The sequence below is a fragment of the Meleagris gallopavo genome, chromosome 26 (assembly GCF_905368555.1).
Source record: "Meleagris gallopavo chromosome 26, MGAL_WU_HG_1.1, whole genome shotgun sequence".
Taxonomy (NCBI): domain Eukaryota; kingdom Metazoa; phylum Chordata; class Aves; order Galliformes; family Phasianidae; genus Meleagris; species Meleagris gallopavo.
Window position 1 is genome coordinate 6,209,683 of NC_139429.1, and position 17,239 is coordinate 6,226,921.

At 45.9% G+C, this 17,239-nt stretch overlaps 3 protein-coding genes across 9 annotated transcripts; 1 reads left to right on the forward strand and 2 right to left on the reverse strand.

The window, feature by feature from the left end:
• Window positions 1–1,710: 1,710 nt before the first annotated feature.
• On the forward strand, window positions 1,711–8,945 carry IL18 (interleukin 18; the record flags this gene model as incomplete). The annotated part of the gene is made up of 6 exons (XM_085209065.1): window positions 1,711–2,024; window positions 3,613–3,686; window positions 4,646–4,651; window positions 5,197–5,334; window positions 5,896–6,041; window positions 6,194–8,945. Coding segments are annotated over 6 exons (918 nt in total), but the record flags the coding sequence as incomplete, so codon positions are not given.
• A 94-nt stretch (window positions 8,946–9,039) lies between these two features.
• Window positions 9,040–13,414, reverse strand: SDHD (succinate dehydrogenase complex subunit D). Of its 4 annotated transcripts, none has more exons than XM_085209343.1 (4): window positions 13,354–13,414; window positions 11,755–11,859; window positions 10,780–10,924; window positions 9,040–9,698 (listed from the first exon to the last, which is right to left on the reverse strand). In XM_085209343.1, exons 1-4 carry the CDS (start codon window positions 13,397–13,399, stop codon window positions 9,533–9,535), a joined length of 462 nt encoding a protein of 153 aa, XP_085065469.1. In that variant the 5' UTR covers window positions 13,400–13,414; the 3' UTR covers window positions 9,040–9,532. The 4 variants fall into 4 exon arrangements, with proteins under 4 accessions (XP_085065469.1, XP_085065464.1, XP_085065468.1 ...); XM_085209338.1 differs by lacking the exon at window positions 13,354–13,414 and adding an exon at window positions 11,930–12,082; XM_085209339.1 differs by lacking the exon at window positions 13,354–13,414 and adding an exon at window positions 11,930–12,083 and having other exon boundaries at window positions 9,474–9,698; window positions 11,672–11,859.
• Window positions 13,407–17,232, reverse strand: NKAPD1 (NKAP domain containing 1). 4 transcript variants are annotated; one of them, XM_010723771.4, is made up of 6 exons: window positions 17,012–17,153; window positions 16,839–16,891; window positions 16,630–16,730; window positions 15,469–15,624; window positions 14,605–14,658; window positions 13,407–13,923 (listed from the first exon to the last, which is right to left on the reverse strand). In XM_010723771.4, exons 3-6 carry the CDS (start codon window positions 16,710–16,712, stop codon window positions 13,407–13,409), a joined length of 810 nt encoding a protein of 269 aa, XP_010722073.1. In that variant the 5' UTR covers window positions 16,713–16,730; window positions 16,839–16,891; window positions 17,012–17,153. The 4 variants fall into 4 exon arrangements, with proteins under 4 accessions (XP_010722073.1, XP_010722071.1, XP_085065457.1 ...); XM_010723769.2 differs by lacking the exon at window positions 16,839–16,891 and having other exon boundaries at window positions 17,012–17,232; XM_085209331.1 differs by lacking the exons at window positions 16,839–16,891; window positions 17,012–17,153 and having other exon boundaries at window positions 15,469–15,736.
• Between the last annotated feature and the right edge of the window lie 7 nt (window positions 17,233–17,239).

A 17,239-nucleotide genomic window follows, 5' to 3' on the forward strand; every position in this document is an offset into this window, starting at 1 on the left:
CATATTGGGACAATGCTGAGGAACTAGTGAGCAGGGCAGAAGTAACTTATGTTTTTATTGACCTATCTGTAGATATCACTGCAGGAAACAACGACCCAAACAGAGTAACAAGAGGAATGGTAGAACTGCAACTCAAGGTAAACACAACCCACGTGCTCCAAACGTCTTGTAACAAATCAGGAAATTGGATGGGGATGATAGAGTATTGCTGTCTGATTTGAATTCTGTCAGCGTAACTCAGTGTAAATGGATGTATATACACACACTCACTATTTGAAAGCAGTGCCACCAAAAACATGTTTTTCTGTGCTTATCTGCCTGAAACATGAGATTTTACTCTGTTGGTGTACTACAGTGACTGGGCAAAGAAAATTTTTCCTTCTGAGAAATATTCCGTAACACATGAGTTCCCCTTTTTAATCTAAATCAATGTCATAAGTTCCTTCCAACAAGCTTTAAAAAAAGTTAAACATTTCTCTAACATGCCTGTAGTTTTCATCTTCAGATACCAGCAAAGTATACTGCTCCCAATGGATGAAGCAAACAAGATCTGCAGTTTTCAGTAAAGTGATCCATTTTTGTTTGTTTGTTTTAGGATTATTATTTTAGAGAAGAGATTGAAAGAAGCTACTTTGGCCTCAAAATTATGTTCCTCGTTTTCAGATGTAAGCCCTAACGACAAATATGGATTTCTTCACCACCCCCAAGAATGGTAGCAGGGATGGAGTAGGAAGAATGCCTCAAGTTTGGTCTTGGTTTGCTGTAGGGCTTATTCTTTTTCTCCCACAGTCCTGAGACCAAACCATGATTTCTCCAAGAATGCAGAAGACTGGCTGCTTATCCATTCCCAAATTTATTTTCCTGTTTTTATGTCATGAGTTGTCCTATCAGCACACAGCACTTACACTATAGTTATGGTGACTGTCACTGCATTTAGCACCTCAGCACTCGCCTCCTGAGGAGCATCATGCAGTGGACTATACCAGTTAGGTGTTAGCAGTGGCTATTGTCACTTTGTTTGTTTGCAATTTTGGAAATGACTTTGGAAATGACATACAGCTACTGCAACCTAGGAGCCATCATTTCATATAATAGAATCACAGAATTGCAGAATGGCTCAGGTTGGAGGGGAGCTGAGAGCCCACCCAGTGCCACCCCCGGCCATGGGCAGGGCTGCCCCCCACCAGCTCAGGCTGCCCAGGGCCCCATCCCACCTGGCCTCGAGTGCCTGCAGAGATGGGGCACCACAGCTCTCTGGGCAGCAGTGCCAGCACCTCCTCACTGCCCTCTGGGTCAAAATCTTCCTCGCATCTAACTTACATCTCCCTCCTTTAGTTTAAAGCCATTCCCTCTTTCGTTCCCCCGTTTATCCGGTGCCAGTTGCTAGCCACAAGCCCCCAGGGCTTTTCTTTTCCTCCACAGGAACCCATATTGCTCCCTAGAAGGACGTTCATATGGAGGAGGGGAGGTGATGTGGAGGTTTCACACCAGAGCTGTGTGCCTCGGTACTGTTTTGGAACGAGGGCGGCACACGCGGCGCCCGACTCTGTGTCGGAGCGTAGCGCAGAACAGCCTCTCGATGCACCAGGGAACGGACTGCACCCATCGTGTCGGCGTGAAAATGAGACGTGCGCTGACGACATTTGCGTGAGATAATGGGAGTCGAAACAAAAAAGTTCCCTTCGTAACCTCAGATTTACATGATTCGGTTTGTTCACCGAGGAGGAGGAAGTGCCACCGAATAAATGCAGACGTACACAGACAACAGCTGGAACGAGCCCTGCATTCTGCCCACCGCCGCTGTTCCCGGACGCTGATGCAACCCGCCTGAAGTCCCCCTCCCGCGGCCGCTCCTCCCGGCTCCGCGCCGTGCAGACGGAGGCTCCGAGCGCCGCTCCCGGCATCCGCCCGGTTCCGCGCCGCCTCCCGCCCGCTTACACCGCGCCGCAGCCTCCGAGGAGCCCGGTAGGATCGCGGCCGCCGAGCTGGGCCAGAGCCCGTCCGGGGGAGCGGGCGGCCGCGCGGTGGGTGCCCCGGGGCCGGGAGCGCGGCGGGCTGGCGGTAGGGGCGCGCCGGGACGGGCGGCACCCGGCCGGGCTGCGCTCAGCCCCGCTCCCCGCTTCCTCTGCCGTCCCGCTGCCGCCGCGTCCCGCGCTGCCCTCCGCTGCTTCGGCTCCGCTCCGACCTCCTCTCCCCGCAGGGGCTCGTTAGGAACAGCAGCCCCGCGCCGCACAGAGGGGCAAAGAGTTGGATCGCGTTATGTTTGCTATGGGCTTTACCCGCTAAAGCGATGGTCGCCTTTTCCTTGAATGCTTTATCAGTAAATCTGGCATGTGCTTTCCCCTTTGCTTTAGAACGAATGAAAAGTCGTTGGTTTCTTGCTTTGACTGCTCCATGAGGCGGGCGCTGTTCGGGGTTATTTCCTTGCAGCTCTCGGCTGTGAGCCGCACGCCTGTCCCGCAACCAGCAGCTGGGGCCCGAGATCGTGAAGGAATGAGAAACGTTGCCATCCAATGCACTCCTTACAGTGCTTTCCCAGAGGGACGAGGAAATCGATGTAATTCCACCGCAGCGATCCCTGAGGCTGATGTCTGTTCTTAGTTACCTGGTGGCATTGCTCAGTTAGATTTTTTTGTTTGTTTAATAATTCTTTTCTAGGTGATGAAAGAGAGCCTTGGCAGCGAGTCAGATGTACCGAATGAAAAATGAAGTGCTGGTGCAAGAGCTGGTTCTTTCCATTCTTCGCTGGGTTTTACATTTATTTACATTTATTACTCCATCATGAGTGCAAGGGAAAAAAATGTTTTGGCAGGAGTTTCTCGATCTGAATGAAACACCCCCTGTGCTATACTACTTCCATAAAGTGATTTTGGTGTTTGTACAGTCATGATATTGCCCTTGTTTGCTTGATGCTGTCTGTCTGCAGTGTCTGTACGCTCTGCTTTCTCTCTGCACTGCATGCACGTGGCTCTGCTGCAGCCTCAGTACAGATGCTGGCTCCTGGTGGCCATGGCTGTGCTGGGAAAAGTGGGCAACGCAAATCACAAAGCTCAGCGGTATAGAAAAGGTCATTTTAAAACTATATTGCCAGAGAGAGAGAATGCCTGTCTCCCCCAGCTGTGCTCTAACTTCCTTTAATCTTATTCTCCTCTTCCTTTAGGAGTGGTAAATGCTGTTTTAATTTTGAAGAGGATATCCTCATCGAGTTGTTTTTCTTTTGTTGATAAATACATTCTAGTATTTATTTATTAGAGTTATTGTTTCTCACAGCAGCCATCCCAGCCAAGTCCTTTCAGGACAAATGCCTCCTTGTCACTTCTGGTTTGTGATTTTTTCCCTGGTGTGCTGCAATAATTCAAGTCATCACATAAGCCAATGAAAAATGTTATAAAATCACAGAATTAGAAGGATGCTCTATATAATTCTAATGATAAAAACCAACAGAGAAAGGGACTAATTGTCCTTTACATACAGTTATTCAACATAAAGAGAAGCATGCTGGCCCTAGTACAGTACTGCGCACTAGGGGAGAACAAACCCAGGAACTCCTTCTGCTCACAGAGTAAGAAACATTGCTCTTAGCTCCGAATCCTCTTGATGTGTTTCTGGCAGTGTGAAGATGAGCTGTGAAGAGATTGCTGTGTGTGCAGTACGGCTTAGAGAAAACCTCTGCCTCTATTTTGAAGGTAATTGTTACCCTCTGCTGGAAGAGACATGGGGTTTCTGGTAACTGCGTAAAAGATCAAAAGCTGCTGTGCAATTCAGTCCATTCCTTAAGTAGACATCCCCAGTTTTGTGGATTCCCTTCTTTACCAGAGGGAACACACCACCAGAACAACCCTCAGAGCAATTACTGTCCCCACACACTTAATAGAACCATTGTTCTTAGATTATGCAGGCAGGCTGTTCAGTGCAAAAAGCATCTGAGTTTGAGGCAGCTGTCCCAGTGTGGCGGCAGTTCAGTACCATATTGCTGCAGAACACCTTAAGCTTTTACTAACTTCCTCTGTTCCAATACTGATGAAACCCAATTTCTTTATTGCTCCGATTTCACGGAATTTTTCCCTAAGCTTCCGTTTGAAATTCTGTCTGCAAATTATTTGCGTCAGTGGAATTGTTATTGCACAACATTCCAGTAAAGAATCCTCAGAAGGGTTGGAACACTGTGTGGTGGATCCGGAATAAATGGCTAGCTTCCCGTCTCTCCTTGGGAAATGCTAGCTTCTTCAGAATTATTTCAAATAATTCAAAATTCAGAATTTTAAATTATTCAAAATTTGCTCATTTGGAACAAAGGTGCTGATGGAAGCATAATTTTGCATGCCATTCATCACCTGCTTACAGGTCTAAACTGAACTGAGCTGCTCACCCTTAAGTAGCCCTACAATATTTTGCATGCCTCTTGGTTTGGTAATATCTTCAGTTCTCAAATGATGTGGTTTCAGTGTTGAGCTTGTTGTGCTCACAAATGAAACGCTCTGTAGTGAGAAGAGCTTTGCTTGGTGTGTTTGTGATACTGGAAGTGTATGGCTGGCTGGCTGGTTTCCAGTCTTGCAGTACAAAACTGTTCAGAAATTGGTTTGTTTTTGTGAGGCAGAGATTAATGATGCATTTTTTTCCTCCTCATTGCTCGCTTGGGACCAAGATGATGGTAAGCTCAAAGCTCATCATTTGTTACTTTCTTATCAACTTTAACTAAATTAACCTGCTTAAGTGTTCTAACCCTCGAAAGCTGTGTGTGCCTTAGAGAACAAATTTTCCAACTGATTAATGGCTACTCTAAAAATAGCTACAGATCACCTCCTTCTGAAGTTGCTGTTGCTCTATTCCCTACAAAGGTGCAGGATATGGGCTTTCTTAATAGAAAGAGCTTTTTGTGCAACTGTAATTGTTTGGCAGAGGAGAGCACTGTTGCCTCTGTATTACCATTAACAGATTTTGTAGCTTCTGTTGTTTATATTCTGGGAGACTTCTGCCTTGCCTGGGCTGCTACAAGCCAGAGGTGGAAAGAATGACGGCTTCTGCTCTGTTTATGATTGCTGTTCTATCAACTTGCTGCACTATCTTTAATCACAAAATAAAGCCTGCAGTGATCTGCAAAAATCCAAGCAGAATCAAAAGCATCATGGTTGTTTTTTTTTTTTTTTGTTTTGTTTTTAATTATTATTTGTTCCCCTTTGCTTAATATTTCTGCAGAGCTGGAATGTGATGCCTTTTGTAAGGAAAAAACTATCAAACGATTATTTCGAAACGTCAATAGCCAGTTGCTTGTGGTTCGTCCAGATTTAAACATGGCAGCTTTTGAAGATGTAACAGATCAGGAGGTGAAATCTGGTATGCTGCTTTTCATATCTACACCATAAGCACAGCCCCGTTTCTTTATTCTAGATGTGCTTCTGTTCTGTGTAATCACCGAGTTGAAATAGCAATACAAAAAATTAAGAAGAAAAGTTTAAGCCAACTGTATTCAGCACTAAAAGCTTGTACTTCTAACAGCAGTATTTAGCCAGGCACTTATGGTTTTGTTTCTGCTTTGTGAGTGCCTCAACTATTCATTTAGAACTTTATGTATAGAACATACATAAATGACTTATCAGATACATCTGGAAATCAGGCTACATATCCAGTTCTCACTTTATGCGCGAACACAAAAAGATTGGAACATCCCACTCATTCTGACAATTTCATATGCTTTCTTCCAAATTCAAACTTGTCAAGTCAAGTATATGTTAGTCAAGTATAAGTCAAGTATATGTTAGCAACAGCCACTAACAAAGTCCTGGTTCTCCTGTCAGAAAAAGTGTCATGGAAGGACAATAGTAAAGACAGAAGCATGGCTAAGAACTTGCAGCTCTCTTCTGAGCAAGCTATTAATAATAACCAACTTACATTTAGGCAGTGGAATGTACTTCGACATTCACTGTTACAAGACTACTGCACCTTCAGCAGGGATGCCCGTCGCATTCAGCGTCCAGGTAGAAGATAAGAGTTACTACATGTGTTGTGAGAAAGAGCATGGGAAAATGGTTGTTCGATTTAGGGTAAGTATCTGCTCCTGAACCTCATATTATGGAGGGTTATATATTATACATATATGGAACTAGGAGGGAAAACTGAGAATGCAAATGTGAGCTGAAAGAGAACTGCTCAAGTCTTCTACTGGGACTAACCCACCCTTTTCTTTTTTCCACAGGAAGGAGAAGTTCCCAAAGACATTCCTGGTGAAAGTAACATGATATTTTTCAAAAAGACATTTACATCTTGCAGCTCCAAAGCCTTTAAGTTTGAGTACTCACTTGAACAAGGAATGTTCTTGGCCTTTGAGGAAGAAGACTCCTTAAGAAAATTAATTTTAAAGAAACTGCCGAGAGAAGATGAAGTCGATGAAACCACAAAGTTTGTAACAAGTCGTAATGAAAGGCACAACCTATGATACATTTCTACACTCTTAAAATGTAATTTGGCTTTTTATGAAAGAAGTCTAATTCATTCAAAATCCAAAGGAAGACAATTGTATATTTAATATATTTACATATAGCCAGCTACAGTAAGACAGTCCAAAAATGAGCATTTTCAAATGCAAAACAAATGCAAATTCTTGGGGAAAAGCAGCAGAAGAATGTTTTCTAGCAAATGACAACAAAGAGAATTGCGGAGTGAATAAACAAGAATACGCATGTGTTCATAATCCTGTATTGTTCAATCTCAACCATCTTTAGAGCTTGTTGAACAAACAGTTTTGAGGTAAATGTCTCATACATGGAAAAGATCTATTGTGGGGATGGAGAGAAAACAGCTGAAAAAAGAAAGCTGCACATTTCCTACACCAGACCGTGAATCTCGCCGATAAACATGCCATTACATTTTTTTTCTTTTTTGCATTATTTCCTGTGTCTTCACCTATTTCAGTTACACAGTGGCATTGTTACCTTCAACAGAAGTAACAACAATAGCTTTTACTGTAAACTTAGCAGCATCTTTTATTAGAGAACTGGTAACTTACTTGAACAATTGAAATTTTAATAATGCTGTTTGTCTTCAGAGAAAATGAAGAAAATGTAAGGGGTTTTGATACTTGACAGTAAGCTGCAGATGACTATAAAATGAAACAAACATTTGTACATGCAACAGGCTGTTAATCACAAAGACAGAAATAGCTATGGCAAGGAAGCTATCTTTGTGTATGACAGCATAGGACATGTTGGGGTCGAGCTGTGCACTCTTTCACATTTGGAGCTGAGCAAACACTGGAATTCAGCAAAAATAAGATACATGTAACACACTGCAAATATTTACTCTCCAGAAATTGTATGACTCTCATCTTCTGTGTAAAGGAGTAAAGGAGGCATTGTTCCTCCTTTCCTGAGCCAGCTGCAGGCAGTGATTACCTGGACGCGGTTTGAAGCTGAGGTCCTGGATCCTCACCTTGCCAGGCAGAAGAAGCAATTAGAGAGAGGGTACAACTGTCGTATCTCATACAGGCAGAAGTAATCAGAGAAAACAGGAAAGCTCCTGTCATGAAATAAAAAATTCCTCAAATTTACAGAAGAAAGAAGACAAATCTCAATATTTGTTTTGGTATTTTAAAAAATACTAATACAGAGGCTTTAAAAAAAAGCAGAGGCTGGAGATGTGGAAGTGCTGTGATGACTGTGATGTTGGTTTTCACACTATGCTGCTTCACCCACCTAGCTGCTGCAGGAATTCCTAAGGCAAGAAAAGCAGTTCTCTGGAATCACATACAGACATCACTGAATGTGCAGTAGCTTAGAAAGAGTTTGCTGAAGAGGCTCAAATTTAAAAATGCATTAACATACACAGACCTGTTTTAATTTGCCTGATGAATATTCAAAAAAAAGGATCAAACTGCTAAAGCCATGAGTAATTTAGAAAAAAAGAAAAGTACATGGAACTGGCAGAACTGGAAGACGCGCTTCTCACAGAGGAAGCTGTGGTTGTTACCTTCCCATTCTGGCCGCAGTAGCATAGGAAGCTGGTCACAGCACTGCTAGCCTCTAAACCAGTTGTCTGGGCTACTGTGTTACCAGAGCTCTGACAGCTCCCTTCTCACACAACACCTCCTCTCAGACAAGAATACCATATACAGATACAACCCACGTTTAGTCTGAGAAGAGGAAATCTCAATTTCTATGATAGCTGCTCAGATTGTACAGAGCTATCGAGCTGTGAGTCATGCACATGCATCTTCCTCAATGCAGCGACAGTGTTCATCAATACCTACATCAGACCATGTCAGATGGAAATCATCGTCTCAATTCTGACAGCAAGTCCAGCAAAACAGAAGTGGCCAGCTGCATAGCGTTTCCCATGGTTATATAAATGAAGAAAAACAAACAAAAAAAGCCCAATCATTTAAAAAATATTTTCATATAAATCATGAAATTCACAGAATTCAGCAGCTTACTCATTCTGTTTATTGCCTAATCAAATGATGGTAACATGTCTGTTCCTCTCACTATTAACAGTACCACAAACGTGCCATCAGAATGTGGAACCAACTGCTCCTCACTACTGGGCAAGTCTCAGCAGAAAGCTGAAAACGGGAATTGCATTTTTCCCTCTCAAATGATTTCAAATCTAAAGATGTGGAAAAGAATACTGAGCCTGGAGTGAAACCATGCTATAAAGGTTTATGTTCATTCTCTTTTTGGTCACACAGGAAAATCTGTAACTGTGGTTATTTACAAAACAGAAGATGCTGCAGATGAACACAGGCCTCAGGTGGAACCATGAAATCCATATGCTATTTATAGCTTCTCAAATTAACCAACAGAACTCTCTAAGTCAATACTTGCTGTATTTTTATTATGAACATCACTCTTGTAGAAAGTCTATGTTAACTCTTTAGGAATTAAGGACAACGCATATTCATAAAAATATTGCTTGTTTTATAATATTGAAATGAATAAAGCAAAGCTATAACAGCTTGAATGAGTATTTGAAGTGATTTTAGAAAAATATATAACATATGCAGAGAAAAACAGTAGTAGTAAAAATCATCCAGAATGACACACGCAATTTCTGCAAATTCTTTATTGTATGGATTAAGAAAAAAGTATTCCCTTTTCTACATTAACTCTTAGGGCCTGAAGAGTTGCAGGGAGTGCCTTACATACAGTTCATTTGTGATGTCAGAAATAATAGTTCTATTATCACTAAGTTTGTCTTACAAAACAGAAAACAGTATTTCAGAAAAACACTCATGGAAACTGCCTGTACAAGGAAACTATCCTCAGCTGTACTTTGCTATTTATGTCATCCCTTCCCATTTGCAGCTTAAATCAACTCACTGGACGTTACCCACTTTAAATCCCAAGACTTTTCCTGCTGTAGCAATAAATCTAAAGAAAGATGGGGATTTATTTCTGAAAGATGAGCTCCAAATTGGCTGCTATATGTACATACTACAGACCCTTGTTTATTCATTGTTCTTGCATTAAACTTTTTGTTAAAAATATGGTAAAGCAGAGGCAGCAAGGAACAATCACGTTTGCCAGCAACTTGTTGCATCTCAGAGGCTCCACAGCATGGCCACAGCCTTGCAGATACCAACGTCGTAATAGTTGAAGTAGCAGAGGCCAGAGAAGGTAACGGCCGACAGTAGATACAGACCTGTGTTGGCCACTTTGATAGGAGTATCCCCATGGACGTAGTCAGTTATTACCTGTCCAAGACCCCTAAAAAACAAGAGAAACAAGCTGAAATCAAGAAAGAGCTTATGTCAGCATCTTCTGGAGCAGCACTGCTATGAAGGTGCAAACAAGTCAGTATTTTCACCACCTTATATTAGAACTACCTAGAAGATATCTAGTTCCCACTCAAAGAAGCAGATGCAAGTAAGAAAAAAATATATTAAAATATTCCATACATTCTATTAAAATACATAAATATTGGCTCAGAGTTTTCTTAATGACAGAGCGGAAAGTGTTGATTACAGCTCTCCCAAACAGAGCTGTGCCTTTACAAAGCTGTGGGCAGCTAATCTGACTTTGAAGGCCTAAAGAAAACAAACAAGGAAATACAATTTTTGCCTGAACTCTGGGACCAGCCCTTGTCATGCTGCAAGAAAGACTCCATGACGTGTCTTTAGATTAGAACATAGTTAGAAATTAGTATTGTTTCTTTTTCTACATCTGTCAGCCTTGAAGTGAACTCTCTACTCCAGAGTAAAACTGTTCAGCAACAGGAAGACTGCCACAAACTGATGTGGCAATTCTCTTCCCAAAATCACAGTTCTGTTTACCTTCTGCAATGACAATTTGGTAAAAAAGCAGAAGCAGAAGCATATTCAATTTTCTTCCTAGGATTTTTCCCTAGCAAGACTCCCAGTCCTGCAGCAGATGCCACCACAAGAGAACACTGAGCTCAGTTTCATTTAGATGGGGTTCTGAAACCTTAATGATGAGTGTGAGAAATGGGGTGCAAGGAAGCCCTAGATAGAAGAGAAGCAGAAAATGGAAGCAATCTGAAAGGCAACTAACTCTTCCATTTTGATGGCCACTGTCTGTAAGCGGACAGTAGAATAAGGGTCAGGAATAGAAGCAGCCACTCTGGCACTGCCAGCTGTGCTAACTTCAGCCTGAGATACAGTCAATCTTGTTAAAGGCCGTGGCAGTCACTAGACTGTCTGCCTAGCTCTCTTTCCAGTTGTTTTATGCTGTTTGAGAACCAACTGACTCAGAGCCACATCTGGTCATAAGACATGGGCCACCCTCACTCTCAGACCTGACTCTGTTTTGAGGAACCCACTGTGCTCACCAATGGCCATGGAGAGTAAGTGCTGCAGCCAAGGAATAGTCCACGGCCGCCCCGGGGTACAGGTAGGCAGCGGGGAGCAGGCCCAGCAGGAAGGCACTGACTGCACGCTCACTGGTCCAGTGCAGGGATGCAGCCTTGGAACTGCCTGCAAGGAAAGTGCTTTTCAGTGCAAAGCTCTGTTCAAGTGCTGCAACTGTACAACCAGGGAGCCTGGCCCAATCTGCCCCATGCAATTTTTTCAACTACTATGCTTTGATTTGAGCAAAACCAAGATGCTTCTGAATCATTGGTACAGAATATATGTTTTACAATGCCTAGAAAGATTGCTTTAAATATCCCTCTTTTTGCCGCTGTTAAGAGAAGTCTCCTTGAATACAAAGAAGTAGAAACTCAACAGCAGAGCTCCAAGCAAACGCAGACCATTACAGCCTGCGGTCGTGGCCAGGCAGCAGAGGAAGCACTATGGCAGTTAAGCCAACTTCTTTTACAAATATTTCTTTGCATTTCCCACTGCTGGTTTGCACTGTCACAGCCGCAGAGCACCAACCTCCCACAATTGTTCAGTAACAGAACAGCTCCAACCCAATCCCCACATCCCCACGCAGTGCACAGCAGCACGCCCTACCCACCCCCAGCCCTGTCAGGCCGATCACGGTGACCCAGCAGTTCCGCTGCCGTGCAGGTCCCACCTGCAGCGCTTTCACTATTACCGCTGCTGGGCCATACAACTATTAAGCCCTATTTACGCTTCTAAACCTTTCAGAGAAGCGCAGAATGGCAGAAGGGCTGGAAGGGACCTTAAGGATCACAAATCTCCAACCCCCCTGCCACATGCAGGGCCACCAACCTCCCCATTTAATACCAGACCAGGCTGCCCAGGGCCCCATCCAACCTGGCCTTGAACCTCAGACTGAGGACGCTCCCGACCGCACCCACACGCAGAGCCGCAGCTCAGCCTCGGTCCCGCAGACGTACCGCGGCCCTGCGGTGCGCCGCCATGGCTCTGCTGGGCCGGAGCGCTGCGATAGGCGGCGGCCGCCAGCACGGCGGGGCGTTGGAGGAGGGTCCCGCGGAGCAGAGCTGCGGAGAGAGCGAGGCCAGGTGAGGGCCGGGCGATGCGGACGGCGCGGGGCCGCAGGCGGGCACTCACCCGTCGGGACGCCGCGGGGCCGCGCCAGCCCCGCCCTCAGCAGCACCAGCGCCGCCATCGTCCCCTGCTGCCCAAGGGCACCGCGCGCCGGAACCGGAAGTCGTTAGCTCATTGGCGCTTCCGCTTCCGGGTCGTCATAGTCACGGCTATGCGCGGTGCGGCGGAGCAGTCTGCTGTAAGGAAGCGGCTCCCCAGAGTGCTGCCCGCGAAGCGGCGGCACTGCCCGACGTTGTGGCCGCAGAGAAGCGCTGCGATAAAGGCTGGCTGCGCTTGTAAAGGAACTTCCCCGCCAGGTCCCTTCCTCGCGGTGACTCCGCTTGGGGGACGGAGCCACGGCCTGAGGCAGCACGCAGCCCTTCCCCGGCTGCCAGCCCCCCGCTGCCCGCACTGAAGTGACATGGGGCGCCGAGCGGGGCTGCAGCCGCGGGGCTCCGGGTATTTCTGTTCGCGTTCGGTGCGAGCCGAAGCCGGAGCCGCGACAGCCGCACCGACGCGCTGCGCTTCCACCCGCCCCTCTTCTGCCTCCTCTCGGCCCGCCCCAGCCCCTGCCCTGCTCCGGCAGCAGCGCAGCACCACCCTGGTGGTTCAAGCCTGAGCTGCCCCTGGGCTTAATTCCAAAACAGAGACAGGAGCATCAAACGCGTCTTCATTTATTCATCTGGTGAAAACGAGGCTTGGCTGTCACCTGCAGAGAAAGCCACTCTGTACCAATCTCTCATTAATGCATCGGGCAGACCAGAGCCAGAACACAACCAGAACACAACGCCCACCGAGGCTTCTCTCCCCGCACAGGTTCAGCACTCCCAGGAGAACTGGGCACAACCCAGCGCTGCCAGGAGCTGGAGAGAAGTCTGAAACAATCACTCTGGTGTCTTCTCGTAATTACGGAAGGGGTCAGTGCACCTTCTGCTGAAGGAGAGCATTCCCTCACGCTCCCTTCTGCGCCCCACTGACCTGTGCATGATGCCACACAGGTCTTCTGCTGGAGAGGGGAAAACAAAGCTACCACAGGGCTAAATCCAGTGACATTTCCTTTGTTAGCAACTCAGCTGATGGACTTCTTATTTCTCTCCACTCTTATTGCAAGTTTTGGTCATGACTTGGGTAACAAAAAAACCAAACCCAACAAACCAACTCCAAACTGTTAAAACTTAATTTAAAAAAATAAAATGGTGCAAACATGCCTACATTCCCCTGCAGACAGCCTGTAACACTTTTGTTCATCAACAACCAACCCAGTCATATAAAGAAAACCTGAAGTTGGCAGAACTAGCCAATGTGCAAGACAGGTAACTGCTCCCCTGCTTTCCTGAGTATCAAAACAGTGAAAAGCAGGTGAGAAGCTACAGCTGGCTGCCAGGGCTCAGCATCTCCCCTGCGGTTGCAGGATGTATAAACCACAGTGCTGAAAGAAAAATACCTGCCTCTGTCCTCTATCGTGTTGTCTATGCGGCAGCCCGAGCTCAGCATCTCCCCATCAGTCCTCCTCTGAGCTCTCCTCCGACTTCTCGTCAGCGGCCACTTTCCAGTTCTTTCTCTTGCTCCTCTTCTCTATTACATTACTGTGCCGCTCCGACACAGAGTTGTGATGTTTCTTTCTCTTTTTAGTGAAGCGTTTCTCTTTTTTCTCCTCAGATTCACTGTCCTCAGAGCTGCTGGTGGTTGAGCTGCTTGCATGGGAAAAGTCACTTTCCTGCTCAGAGGAAGAGGTAGGTTCCCTAGCAGGCACTTTCCTGATCTTTTTCTTGCGCCTATGTTTCCCCTTCTGAGTGCCTGAAGTCTCCTCTTCAGAGCATTCATTCTCCCTGGAAGAATCTGATGATGACCTTCCCTGCTCCTTTTTCTTTCTCTTTTTGTGCGATCTCTTTTTTTGCTTTTTCTTGTGTGATTTCTTTGTTTTTTTCCGTTTGTGCAATTCACGGGCAGTTTGTTTTCTCAGATGAGATTTCTTCTTTCCATTGACAGCATTTTGTTTGTCTCCTTCTTGCTGGTCACTGTAAGAAGAACAAAGGATGATAAGAAGAAAGCAAACAGGCAGGCAGAGAGCAGGCAGGACTTGTTTCAAGCAAGCCCATCAATTCAGTTGAATAGTTCAGGGAAGCACACTTAGTAGCTGTATTTTTGTTTCAAATGCTTGTTAACAGCTTGAGTTCACACTTTATTAATATCTCCATTTAAGGTATTTGAGCCACAACCAAGGAGAACACATACTGAAAGCCACCGAGTGATGAAAAACTATGAAGGGTTATTTTCAATCTGTCAGTCTGACAAATATTGTATTTGATTACTGCTAGGTGTACCTTGAAATGATTAGTTCTAAGATCTTATTTTAGAGCTAAATCTCCACTTTCCAGAGTACAGGGAGAGTTGATTCTCTCCAGATAAGGAACAAATAAAAAAACACAAGTACATTATAATGCAAAGGGGAACCCTGAGCTGATTCATCTGATTTGGATTCAGCCAACTGCTCTGGTTCTCTGTTGGCCCAGACCCAAACCCCCCAACATTCAGAGCATTTTAGTAACTCAAGTTAAAGCCAAATGTCTAATTAAGAGATACAACCCTCTCCTGAGACTCAGGTAAGAGGGAAACCACATTAATGGATTGCATTTTTTTTTTTGTAAAATGCATAGCCTGACAAATTTGGGATACATCTGTGAACCCATTAGCCTTACCTATCTGTATCAAACTCTTCAGGGTACAGCTCCTTATAGCCACTGTGGCCCCATCTATAAGAAAGTAGAAACATCTATTAGCAACAAACTGACTGATGTTCAGGGAAAAAAAACTTCTGAAAAGACAGAGCCACAGAATGAGCATTAGTTTAGACAACAAAAGAGACATCAGAACCTTCCCAGTACCAAAAAAAAAAAAAAAAAAGAGAAACCAACTGATTTGGTCAGTAGTTTAAAAGCACTTTCTGTTTTTAGGCTCTTTCCTATTTCTAATCACAGCAATAATACAACTCATTTATTTAAAATAACCCCAGAGAGCACTATATTGCATTTTTAGACTTTTCCTTGGACAAAGTAACAAATACTAAACTTAGATGGAAAATGCAGGGCTGAGCTTTTGCTGCTTACTGTGACTTAAAAATTCAATTGATAAATACAAATTTGGTAAATTCCAATCAGACACTCTGTGTGACACTGCAAAGTCTGTGCATCTGACTTACTGAATGAGATCAAACACTACTTTGTAGTAAGATTCCAGAATACAAGGGGGAATGGTTTTAAACTAAGACAGGGGAAGTTTAGGTTGGATATTAAGAGGAAGTTTTTCACACACACGGTGGTGAGGCACTGGAACAGGTTGCCCAAGGAGGCTGTGGATGCCCCATCCCTGGAGGCATTCAAGGCCAGGCTGGATGTGGCTCTGGGCAGCCTGGGCTGCTGGTTGGTGACCTGCACACAGCAGGGGGTTGGAACTGGATGAGTGCTGTGGGCCTTTTCATCCCAAGCCATTTTGTAATTCTATGACGCTATGAAAGGTGCTCTAGTTACAATTATGGTCACAGAATGTTAATGCCCTCCACAGACCTGTCTGGTATGTTGGCTTCACATTCGTAGAGCTTTTTATTCCACGACCGTGCTCTCAAAAGATCATCTTCAACTGGGTTGAGAAAACGGGAGTTCTTTGTTTTCCAGTCAACCCTGTGGCCCTCCTCATCAAAGCCATCACTGCGCATCCGACTGCTGCAGAAAGAGAACAGTTGTCCTTCAGCTGTCAGTTCTGATGGAGAAACTTTCTGAGCAAGGGATTAGTCCAGCGAGGGGAGCAAAAATCCAGCAAGTCTTGGGTGTCCATCTATGCAAGAAGACCAACTATCATTTTAACAGACAGTCATCATTAGCTCTTACAGAACCAGTTCAGTAACTAACACCTGTTTTCACATTTATCACTGCCTACTGCACACAGCACAATTCTTGGCATGCAGGGATGCTCAAGGCATTGCACTAGAAGGGGTCACCTCGCCATTCACAACAAACAGCTCTGCAGGAGGCGACAATTTGCAGTAATAGACAGCTGTTATAAACACAGAAAATGGAGAACTCAGGGAACAGAACTGACTTGACTGAAACTGCAGTTTGATCAGCACCAGCTGAATTTTGAAAATTATGAAGAGGGCCTGGAGCACCTCCCATGAGGAAAGGCTAAGAGCGCTGGGGTTGTTCAGCATGGGGAAGAAAGGGCTGAGAGGGCACTCAGCACTGTTTATAACTATCTGCAGTGAGGGAGTTGAGTTGATAGAAGCAGACTCTTTTCGGTGGCACACAACAATAGAACAAAGGGCAACTGGCAGAAACTGGGACACAGAAAGCTCCATGTGAGCACAAGAAAGAATTTATTTACTGTCTGAGTTATGGAACGGGCTGCCCACAGAGGAGAGATGGCAGAGTCTCCTTCTCGGGAGATATTCAAGAACTGTCTGGATGCCCAGCTGTGTGCCCTGCCATGGAGAACTGCTTTAGCAGGCGTTGGACTCAGATTCTCTCCAATCTCTACAGTTCTGTGGTTCTTTGATGAAAGGTCAGATTTAAGCCCTGGTCTGAACTCTTGCAGTGAAAATATAACTATATAACCACTATGGTCTCCATACATTACTATGTATGACATACATTATTATGTATGACAGCGATCACAAGACGCCCTCTGCTGTGGCAAAGGGGATCAGCCGTGTCCCGCGGTGCGGAGCCCACCTGGAGGTGTCCGCCAGCACTTTGCTCCGCCGTCGCCAGAACGTCTCCTCCGCCTGCTTCTCCCACTCCCGGATCTTCCACATCTCCGACTCTTCCTGGATCTGAAAATCGCGAAAAGGGAACGGCCGAACACGTTGAGCTCTTGGCTCGGACTGCGAGCCGGCGGTGTCACCAATGTGAGCCCAGCGCTCACAGCCACACGGACGGACCTGGCGCTCCCCACGTCCCGCACCTCAACGCCGCCGGTACGCGCGGACACGATCTGAAAGCCGACAAAGCGCAACCGGAGCCCCGCTGCCGGCACACCGCGCTGCCCCCAGGAGCCGCGCCGCAGCGGGGCTGAGCGGCCAGCAGCGCCACAGCGCCCGCGGCCGGGCCATACCTTGTTGTGCGCGCCCGTGTGCCGGATGACGTTCCGCAGCAGCACCTTCCCCACCGGCACCCGAGTCATCCTGCCTGCCTTCGTTCGTTCCCTCCTCCGTCCGTCCGTCCGTCCGTCCGTCCGTCCGTCCGTCCGTCCGTCCGTCCCTCCCTCCCGCTCTCAGCGCGCAGCTCGGCGGAACCGCGCCGCCTCCGCCCGGCCCGATCCCAGCTCTCGGCCGGAAGTGCT

Coding starts and splice junctions, on each gene's coding strand:
- SDHD (XM_085209338.1), bottom strand. CDS start 11,987: ATGGCGGCGCTGGTGCTGCTGAGGGCGGGGCTGGCGCGGCCCCGCGGC. Junction 11,860..11,929: donor GCCCCGCGGCGTCCCGACGG/GTGAGTGCCCGC, acceptor CTCTCTCCGCAG/CTCTGCTCCGCGGGACCCTC. Junction 10,925..11,754: donor CGGCGCACCGCAGGGCCGCG/GTACGTCTGCGG, acceptor CTTTCCTTGCAG/GCAGTTCCAAGGCTGCATCC.
- NKAPD1 (XM_010723769.2), bottom strand. CDS start 17,080: ATGACTCGGGTGCCGGTGGGGAAGGTGCTGCTGCGGAACGTCATCCGG. Junction 16,731..17,011: donor ACACGGGCGCGCACAACAAG/GTATGGCCCGGC, acceptor CGCGATTTTCAG/ATCCAGGAAGAGTCGGAGAT. Junction 13,924..14,604: donor GAAGAGTTTGATACAGATAG/GTAAGGCTAATG, acceptor TTCTTCTTACAG/TGACCAGCAAGAAGGAGACA.